Genomic DNA, 10,623 nt, shown 5'->3' with positions numbered 1-10,623 from the left:
GAAAATTTCGATTGTGCATTTGTCGGGAAATGTGTCATTTTTTTGGGTCTGGTGTTATTGGTTTTTGCAATAATCATTCAATCTGGCTGTTTTAGCCATGTGTATGTTATTGTAATAGAGTTGTAGGTGATCCAGGGCCTTAAAAGTGCATGGCATGTTTACTGCACCAGACACGGTTGGTGAAAACATATTCTAAGACTTTATCGTTAATGTTAATGTATGTGTCTCTGGAACTAGGTGCCCAGCGCTTTTCCATGACACATAGGCGTCTATGTAATAACTTGTAGCACTTTGCAGTTATAAAGCTTATCAACTGATGAAATGTAGCTAGTTTAGAGGAACATGTATTTAAGGATATGATTTATTTCAATGATTTGTGGCTTAATTTTGAATGATTTAAGAGAAGTTTCGTCCTGGAGGTCGATAAATTGGATTTTTGTCACCTTCCTTCCTTGAATAACTTTGTTTGATTTTTATAAAAAGACACAACACGATATATGAATTGAAAAAGGTCATTTATTATAAAATGACGAAAACTAAGTATCAAAAGGGCATCAGCAAAACACAACCATAAACAGCGATTTACAATAAGTCTAGATAACCTGAATTGTAAAAATACTGAAAGTCCATAACTAACCCATGAATAATATCTGAGCTGAAAATCAAAGGTGAGGGGCAGATAATTTGAATATCGACCTGAAAATTTAAGAACAAGGAATGCACTGTGTCGGAATGTTTTGTCTTCATTCATCTAAGTGTTCCAAGGAAACCGATATCGAACTTGAATATTACGCAAACTAGCGCACTGCTACGATGCATCATGAATTTTGGTGTGTGTGTGTGTGTGTGTGTGTGTGGTTTTTAAATGTCTTTCGTCAGGCGCGTAGCTGTCGTTAAGCAAAAAAACTTTTGCCTGCACTTAATTTTGCCATTTTTTTTTTAGATAAAATACATCCAGGAGAGGCATAAATGATGCTCTAAACGCTATCTCCGCCCTTGGCCTGCTGGGCGCCTGTTCGTAATCAGAAAGGTGAAATTACAATTAAAAACAAAGAGTTCAATATTAACCATTTATAATAATAAGCTTGTGTCACGTTTGAATTCGATCCCCGTACTATCCATTTATCCCATATTTTTGTATTGACGATTATTATTTTAGGCGTAAAAATTCAAACGATCGATATTAAATTGATTCAGTACATGAGTACTTTGATTTAGTTTTGGTAAAAATAATTAAAGCGTCTATTCGACATCGAAATAGGGTGAGGGGTGTGATTTAAAAAATTCTAGACGCCTGCGCAGTCCTTTCAGAAAGTGTAAATGGCGACATGTGCTCGATGTGAACAAAATAATTTCACAAGCCATGTTTGCCAGGAAGTTTTCGTTATAATTTGGTTGTCATCTGGTTTGGTACATTGAGGTTTGTTCGAAGAATCCAGAAATTTATAAGGAAAAGGCTTGAATTTTAGTTTTCGTTTGTAAACATTGTGCCCTTGCAGACAACGTGGCCTCACATTTTTTATGTGAAAACATAAAAATCTGGACTCTGACAGTGCACATTGTGCTTTTACGGAACATTTCAAGTGACTTTCATCTCAATCAACACTCTGCAGATCAGTAGAATAGTTGTCATTGTAGACAAGATCGTTGTGCAGAGGAAATCTGTAAATAGACACGTTCTGTTATTAGATTTAAAACGAGGCTGTATATTGGATGATATTTGGACATACCTTCTTACTTGCATATTTTGAACTCTAAAGCAACTGTTACAGTTTTAGCATCACTTTGATTGAACAAATCATTATGTGTTAATGTTTATAAACACTGTCATTTATCGGCATCTGTTATAAACCCATATTTTTGTTAACACCTGGTGAATTCATTACCAGTTATGGCAACTGCAGTTGGGGCTAACACCCCCAGTGAACATTTCCAGGCCGGTATAACTAGCAAAGAGCAAGATTCTGCCAGTGGTGCTGTACATAAAGAGCCTGTTGTGAATAAAGCTGTTTGTCAAAATCCAGAAAAAGAAAGTGGGGATGAAGAAAATGCAGACAGCAAAGAGAAGACAACTCCTAAAGTGAAGAAATTTGATAACAAGAATTATGTTGAAGCTCCTATTCCAAAAACAAACCCATGGAATAAAAGTGCAGGCCCTCTACCAAAGACCCCTCCTGCTGTAGTACCTGTTAAAAAACCTGCAGGTATATGTTTATTTTTAATTTTTAAAATAAATTCCGAGAATAGATGATATTCTGATGCCATAAGTAGTTCTAAGAATTATTACTTATCATATACATGTATATCTTAACCAAACATTAATGAGCAAATGAATGATTTTTTTTTGGTGGGAATTGAATTTAAATAATGCATTTTATCATGAGTAGATTCAAAATTATACCACCCCTTCTTATAAAGGCCAATCGGCAACTGTAAGTAAACATAGCTTTTGTGATTGTGGTTTTAAAAGGCCTATGAAAAATATGGGCGGACAAAAATTATTTCATTTTTGGGGGCATGACACCAGGTTGTACTATTCATATTACAAACCCAGTATTACCAGACTTGAGTCAGTTTTTGATGGATCTTTGAAGTACAAAAATATAACTCCCAGTAAGTGCTGTGACTTGAGTTCTTTTGTTAAATTATTACCCTTATCAGAGAATGTAAGCTTAAAAAATTGATTTAATCAGGGAACAGACACAAATATTGCTATTGTATCCATTTATGATCAATTCTATCATCTCAATGTCTATTAATAGCATCCAATGAAATAACTAATTATCAAAGTACATCCTAGATATTGAACTTAGTCAACTGTAATAAACAAAAAAGGTCTGTTAGTTTTTCTTTTTAATTTGAGACAGAACTTGATCATCGACTAATTTTTTATTTGTAAAAAAAATAATACTGAATGCTCATCAAATCACACCTGTCACAATAAAGTTTTTTAGTAGCAGTTGAATGCCTAATCAATGGGCATAGGTTTTAACCAGGGTTCAAGCTACATTTGTACTTGCAAAAAACAGGGAGAAGTAACTTCTCTTTCAGAGAGACACTAGGAAGAAGTGGGGAGTGATCAAGGAGGAGTGAACGTGAATACACATCATTAACTAATGGTTTATTTAAAATTATATGTGATGTATGTTACTTACATGCACTCAGTATAAACAGACATTTTCATATGTTTTTATTTTCTTTGAGATAAATGTTTCTTTTTCTGTAAGCTACATACATGTATGTAGGCAACTAAATGTTTAGGACAAAATGAAATCAGCCTGCTGACTGAATGATTTATTGTATCATATATTTATGAAATTGAATTTCTAATCTACCTTTACCTTTAATCAAATTTATTACAGCAAAATTAATATATGATTGAGTAAAGCAAAGCTTCTTGCATTACATTGCCCTACTTTGTATTTTTTAGCAGCACTGGCACTGGATTTGAAATTTTCAGTAGTGACATTCTGTTGGAATTTTCATTTTTTTCTGTTTTTTTCACTGGTTCTATTTAATCCTTAATGTTTTCTTATTCAAATATCCAGTCTCTTGATATTCATGTAAGTTGATCGAGAGTATCAATAATCATGTTCCAAATTTATTACTGACAAATCAAAACAAACTTTTTTGACATATACATGTATTGAAGCGGTAGGTACATTGTACATGTATGAACTTGTCTCAAGCTTAAAGCTGCATTAGCTGCCAAAATTCTACTGAATTTTGCTGTTTCATTGAAATAAATTTGTAGTAATGCAATTGAAACAATTAATATCGATAATACCTACAGAATATTGTGAAAACAACTTTTTTTTTTTAATCAGAGAAGATTGATCGGTCTGATCATATTATTTTTTGCCATTACTTCAGAAGATTGCCAACAGGCCATTCACCAGGGTTAAAAATACTTTAACCTTGTTAAAAAAATAACAATAAAGGATACACAGGTAAGCACATGTCTTGTTTTCGTTTCTTTTCATCTATTTTTTTAATTAGTTTTCAAATAAATACTGACCATAATTGAGCCGCATTATGTCACAATATGTAAATTTCAAAACGATCCTTGCGTTACATTCGAACTTTTTTCTTTTATGGCTTGAGTCCATCGGTCTTCCATGCTGTTGAATAACCACTTTCACTTTGTAGTCAGATTTGTTATTAAAGAAGCGACCCTTACAGCACATGCACAGATTAAGGTCACCAGAAGTCACATGCATACGAACTTGTGTAGGTCCATTTTTTGTCTTGCAAGACAATAAATATATAGACACCAATTTCATGTATGTAATGCATTTTATTTGTGGGTATCAAATGAAATTGTACAAAAAAGTACAATTTAGTAGAAATAATTCAAAGTTAAGATAAATTTAAAAGGAACGAAAATTTACGAAAATGACATCTAATGCAGCTTTAAGAAATGTTTCGTTGAAATGGAGAATTTACTGTTCAGTTATGAAACAAGAAGATCTAATGAAATGCTTTGGGTTGTCAATTGAGATAAATTAAACTGAAGTCCCAAGAAACCACACAACAAAAGTTTCATAATGAAATATGAACGATAAAACATGAATAATCATAAGCTGAAGTGAAGAATGTTCATTCTGTACCCTTTCTTAAACATTTGAAACAAAAAGCTGATTAAAATACTTCCTTCTAACCAAATATTCAATAGATTTCGAAGATTTTTACAATTTATTTACTGGAACGGGCACCAATTTTGTTTGAATTGTTATCAGAAGAGAGATAACTCTAGACAAAATATGGCTATAAGACGGAGTACAGTCTCAATCAGGGGTGATATCTGACAATGAAAGGGCCACTTCACTTTGCTTTTGGTGTTGTCTGAGGGTGAAGAAAGCGACCCCAGCGGGACTATTTCGCCCTGTAGCATGAGCCTTATTTTACCCCCAAAAACTTTTTATGTGGATGTTGCTCCTTTAAGAACTTCCTCTAAGGTTTTTTGCCAGGCAATCATCCCTTATTTATTGCATTTAACATACTGTTGTCACTTGTTATGTAAATTTTAAAATTTCCATTACCAACGTTAACAATCTATTCATAAGAACTTGGTCATTTCCATTAAACTACAGGCAGTGCAGCCCTCAAAGTACCTTTTGTAACTAGGTGGTCTTTTGGCCACCAACCTTGAAATTTTAGTGGCCAACACAAATTTTAGGTCACCAGCCAAAAAAAGTGAAATAATTTAAGTATGCAATTTGGTCGCCAGTCAATATTATTTCAAGTCGCCAATTAGCGACTTTGATATTGTTTTCGGTCGCAAAAACGTTATTTAAGTCGCCAATGCGACCATTTCACTAGACTAAATTGAGGGCTGCAGTGTAGTTCTAATTGACAAGTTTGTTGATTACAAAATGAAACTCACATTGATACTTGTATTTAATACTGTTGAGTTGGTTAAATACATGTAATACACTGTAGGAAATTTCTGCCTCAGGAAATAGCCCTTGTTTTATCACCAATCTCGACTGTTACCATCAAATTCGTTGGTCCTGATTTTCTGCTTTGAAATTTTCCTGTTAGACTGCCAAACCGCAGATCACCATCCGTCACATCTTTTGAAGTCCAAGAGTCATTAATTAATTGAATTAATCACCCTGCTCAGAAGTTGAATTTGAGTTAAAAATAACTTTCCAAGTTTTTCAATATTGACAGGGACCTTTCAAGCTCAACTCAGTGGCAAATGTACATTTCTTCTCTTACTTATGAAGAAAGGCATTCCGAAATTTGTGGACATTATTCAAATCAAATGTCATTTGCTATTTAGATAACTTTTTCACGAAATGTAATGTATGTTTCTCTAATAAATATGCAATAACATAATACTTTCTCATACAGGTTTATTCCCCTTGATCATATTGATTATTTTTCTCCACTTTTTTGCGAAACCAAAAAACTATACATGTACATGTACTGCCATTCAAGTACTTGAACAAATGGTAGTGGTTAACTGTACAATGGATCTGTTTGTATCCTTAAACATGTAACTGATTACATCAAGGTTTTCCATGACCTCTTTTTGCATATTGCTGTGCCATGTATTACTTTTCTTCCGCAATGAATTCAAAATGAGCGCCATTCGTTCATTTGGTGTGCTCCGTGTATTCAAATTTGCATCATGCCTTGCACATTGGCACTGTATTTCCCAATTGCTCTTGCTTTTTAATCACCAATATCTGTCATAAATGATTGGAGCATGCGTTTATTCTAACGGTAATACAATGTCTTGATTGGTAATTTCTGGGGTTTAATTTGTCAGGGAGTGAAACGTGTGTAAACAAATCTCGGATCTGTCAAATTCGCGATTATCACTGTCCACAAAATAAATAAAATTCAAATAAGCTGAATGATTTCTACTGTTTTTGTAAATGAATAAAATTTGATAACTATTATATAATAAAATATGGACACAGATCGATGTGATAGTAGAGGGAGGAAGAGGATCTTAAATTTATACAAAAATGTCTTAAGGATCTCGACATTTATATGACACAGAATAGCTGTCCAACTTGCTTAACATTTTTGTGACTCCCAGAAGTTCCAAAAGATTGTTTAATGACACAGATGCAGACAATACTGATGTTTGACTGTTGGTTAAATTATAAAGAACTCGTTTTATGGTATCAACTAAATGACCACACCTACCAGTGATTATAATTTCTCCAGAGCTGTGGACCTATGGTCAAGCCTAGGGAAGAGAAAACTTGACCTTGATATAATTAAGTCAGAGAGCACAGACAGAAAGGTTTACCATTGTTGATAGATAATTTTTATGTTGTAGCTTGGGCTGTTAGATATGTCTCACTAAACCTTATCTTGCTTTCTTTGGCAATTAATTTTCTGCGTGAAAGGACATGCGCCACAATGAAAATTTGTCCAACTGGAGAGTAAGCCATGCGTTTATTTCTATCCATGGAGATCCCTATTATATTACAATTTTTTGAATTTACCTCAGCTGGTGAGAGTGGGAAAATTGAAATGGAACACACTTTTTAGGCTGTCTGCTTTGAATGGCATCACAGTATGCAGTGTGCATCAGTTTGTCTGTGTTTATCCTATTCCTACTCAGAAAATAGGACACTTACCCAATAAATAGTGCAAAAACCATTTTCTAAACTCAACTTGGGGATATTACAGTGTAGTCCTAATTTAGAAATTGCATACTTAAATTATTTCACTGCATATCTGCCCACATTGAACATTTTGAATCTGTTAAAAGCGAAAAAAAAAGTTTTTATTAAGACCTTGGGTTTCGTCATCACCATCTCTCGCTTCTTACTTATAGAACTCAGCAGATTACATTGAAATTTGTTCTGTGGAAAAATATGGCTGTTATACATGTATTATGTCTATTTATAGAGCATAGGAGTAAGATCAATTATTTCGAGGTCAACATTGTATCTTAAAAAGTGTGCAGGAATAATAAAACAAAGGTGACTTACCTTCTTCAGCTTCATGAGCTCTTAAAAAGTCCCCATTAGGTCAAACCCAAGATGACTCCTTTTTGGAATTATTGCCATTGAATAGTGAAAATTGACTTTTTTTGCAGTTTTTAACCATTTTTAAAAACTTTTACAGATAGAAAAAAAAAGCTTTCACAAGATGAAATAATTCTTTTAAGGCCTACAAAAGTCTTCCGGGGGTTGAAGTTAAAGGAACAACTTATTAGAGAAACAGTCTTTGAAAGGCAAAAAAAAATTTGGTTTTTTTTGTTTGGCAGTTTTTAGCCATTATCATGAAAGATGCTCAAGAAGAGTAGATGTAAAGTATGATACATTTGTAGGTGCAGGACTTCATCCATTATTATGTTCCTGCATCTGAAGTAGAAAATCCCACTCCTAGGAGTAGTGCTAATTTGAACCCCTGTCATAGATTTCATTTGCTGGAATCTTGTTTATAGGATCACAAAAATTTTTTGGTAAATGGTATGGGGATGTTGTTCATTTTGTCATTATCATCTGTACATACTTGGTTGCTTAAATATTATTTGATTGTTATGAAATTTTATAACTATGTAAAAAATACACATGAAATTGGTATGTTTCATTTTTTGGGTGTTATAGCCCACACAATGAAATGGGGGCAAGAAAATCATAGAATTTAACTATATAGCTCTGCTCTAGAAAGCATATGGATGTATATGATATTGATCAATGCACAATATTCTGTACCACAAAGATCAGACTTAGATTATGTTTGGGAATGAAGATGGAATAAGGGATCAGAAACAAGCAGCACCTGGATGTTATCCACTTCGAGATTTAAATTTTGACTTGAAAATATGGGATTAAATCTGCAGTATTTGCTTCAGTTTTGTTTAACTGATTTAGTCTCAAAACCATAAAAACCAGGAGCTCCCCATGATTCCCACCAGATCCATTTCTAGACTAATGCTGGTAAACTTTGTTGACTGTTTAATACTATGCCATTTTATGTGAAATTTTTATAAATGTCATATTTTGTTCTTAGGCTTTTATTTACTTGTTACTAAATTTGAACACTAACACATGCAAATAAACGCATAGGAACAAAACTAAACATTTGTTACATGAAATTCCGTAACATGTGGTTCCTAGTGCTGATTATTTTCATAATAAAACTTTGTTGTTGTTTATTGCCTAATTATTTCTGTGACATGTAGAGCAATTCCATGTGTTGCATGGTGAGATGTTGGTCTAAAAATCATAGTCTGATAAGAAATTCTTTGCTTCTGAAAAAGAACAAGGCTGGCAATTTTAGTTTGGTTGAGATTTAGACGGACAGAATTTTTTAAACATTACAATGTATATTTTCTATTATTATCTAGAGCAGTGTTGAATCTCAGATCCAATATTTTTTTATATTCTTGTGAGCAAAGTTCAGACATGTTCTTTTCAAACCTAGGGTTGCCAGAACATTTTTACCAAAACCCCCCCTCCCCGCCGAATCGAATGGAATCAAATGGTTGTCCCTTAAATCATATTCTGTGAAAGTTTGTTTCACATGTTGACTCGTTGTCAACACTAAAAATTCCTGCACTCGTCTGTGCAAATCACAACAAATATTGGGAAAATGACGGGTATTTTGCAATTCCAAATACGAATGGCATTTTTTTGATACGTTTTCATAGAATCTTCACCTATGTTTAGCTTTTTGTTCTGCACAAAATATTGGTTATTGCTTAGTCACCACATGTTTTCTATAAATTGACACTATGTTAAATCGTCGTAGGTTAAAGCGCTTTACAGTTTAGATTCTGACTTGGACCTAGACAAAGACACCAATTATATAAACAATAATAAACACTAAAGATTGCGATTTTGGAGACATACCCGTAGCCTACAGACGGAATGATTTTAGGTATCTATTTACTAGATTTTACCTCATGATTTTCTTATGCTTTTATTTTTTTCTGCCAGTACCAGACACTACCATAGCCGGGTGAAAGTACCGGGTGCCAGCTCTGAATGAATGCACTGGTGATGATCCGAACATTTTCAATTACCCAGAATAAGATTAAACAAATGACATTGGCTGTATATAGATATCGGGGTCCTGATAATGTTTATGACATATGTATAGTCCATTGTAATGAGCCCCTGTGTTTGAACCAGAGACTGGATCATATCACATAAATTCAATGCTTACCAATCATTTCATCTTTTAATGTAAACTTCACATTCTCATACAAGCAAAAACACACACAGACGTGTATGATATTGTACTCCTTGGTTGTAGTGAACTTTGAAGCTTATGATATTGACCAGGGAACCAGATTAGGAACCAGGTTAAACAACTGGCAATGTCTATTCATAGATATCGGGGCCCTGCTAATGTATATGACCTATATAGTTTTGTAACAAGCACCTGTGCCTGAACTAGAAACTGGGTAATGTTCAATGCTAACTGATCATTTCATGCAGTGATTGGGATTAAAATTTTGCCAATGGGACTATGGCCTCCTTACCCTTCAATTCAATGGGACATTTTCAATTTCAATGGGCCATTCTAAAAAAAAAAATAGGACAAAATTTGGAATAGCAGCTAAGGCCAGCTAGACATAGATATTGAAGACCAAACGTAGCATAAACAAACTTCAATTTACACTGCAGATCAAATGTCTATTAAGAGTTAACAATTAACGTGTCAATTAATTGTCATATCAAATCACTTTCATTTTCTGTTGTTTGAGTTTTTATACTAATGTATTGTCTAGTGGTTTATTACCATAATAATAAGTCCACAGATTCCCCATCATTTAGACCCTAACTTGGCTATTGAAGTAGTTCATCACAAATAATAGGAAAGAGTCTGTTTGGCTGCAATCATATTTTTGATTTTTTTGAGGTGCTTCAGGACCAGATATGATTCCACCATTATCAATATTTTCAATAGGGGGTTCATAATCATGCCCAGCTGCCAAGTTAATTTCTTCAACAATTGCAATTTGATTCTGGTAATTGCCATCAATAATATTTTTTAGGCTTTGAAGAAGATAATTTTGTCTGTTTTGGGTCTGGCCTTAAAATGTCTTTCGTGGCATTTTCAATTTCAAATGGGACTGCCAGTCCATGCTTTTGTGATATTATCAAATTATTTTTATTCTTTAAATAACATTTTTTG

The 10,623-nt window shown here is 33.6% G+C and overlaps 1 protein-coding gene across 1 annotated transcript in view; it reads left to right on the top strand.

Annotated features, from left to right (window-relative positions):
• Positions 1-1,303: 1,303 nt before the first annotated feature.
• The window catches only part of LOC148604044 (la-related protein 1-like), a 51,083-nt gene continuing 41,763 nt past the window's right edge, over positions 1,304-10,623 (top strand). Inside the window, exon 1 of the mRNA XM_088550507.1 lies at positions 1,304-2,204. Within this exon, the coding sequence (XP_088406633.1) occupies positions 1,892-2,204 (313 nt within the window). The 5' untranslated portion in view covers positions 1,304-1,891. The remainder of the gene's footprint in view (positions 2,205-10,623) is intronic.

Source organism: Perna viridis, chromosome 10, assembly GCF_037379345.1.
Source record: "Perna viridis isolate PV_CMFRI_1.1 ecotype Kerala chromosome 10, ASM3737934v1, whole genome shotgun sequence".
Taxonomy (NCBI): Eukaryota; Metazoa; Mollusca; class Bivalvia; order Mytilida; family Mytilidae; genus Perna; species Perna viridis.
The sequence above is the reverse complement of the archived record's forward strand: the minus strand, read 5'-3'. Positions and strand labels throughout refer to the sequence as shown.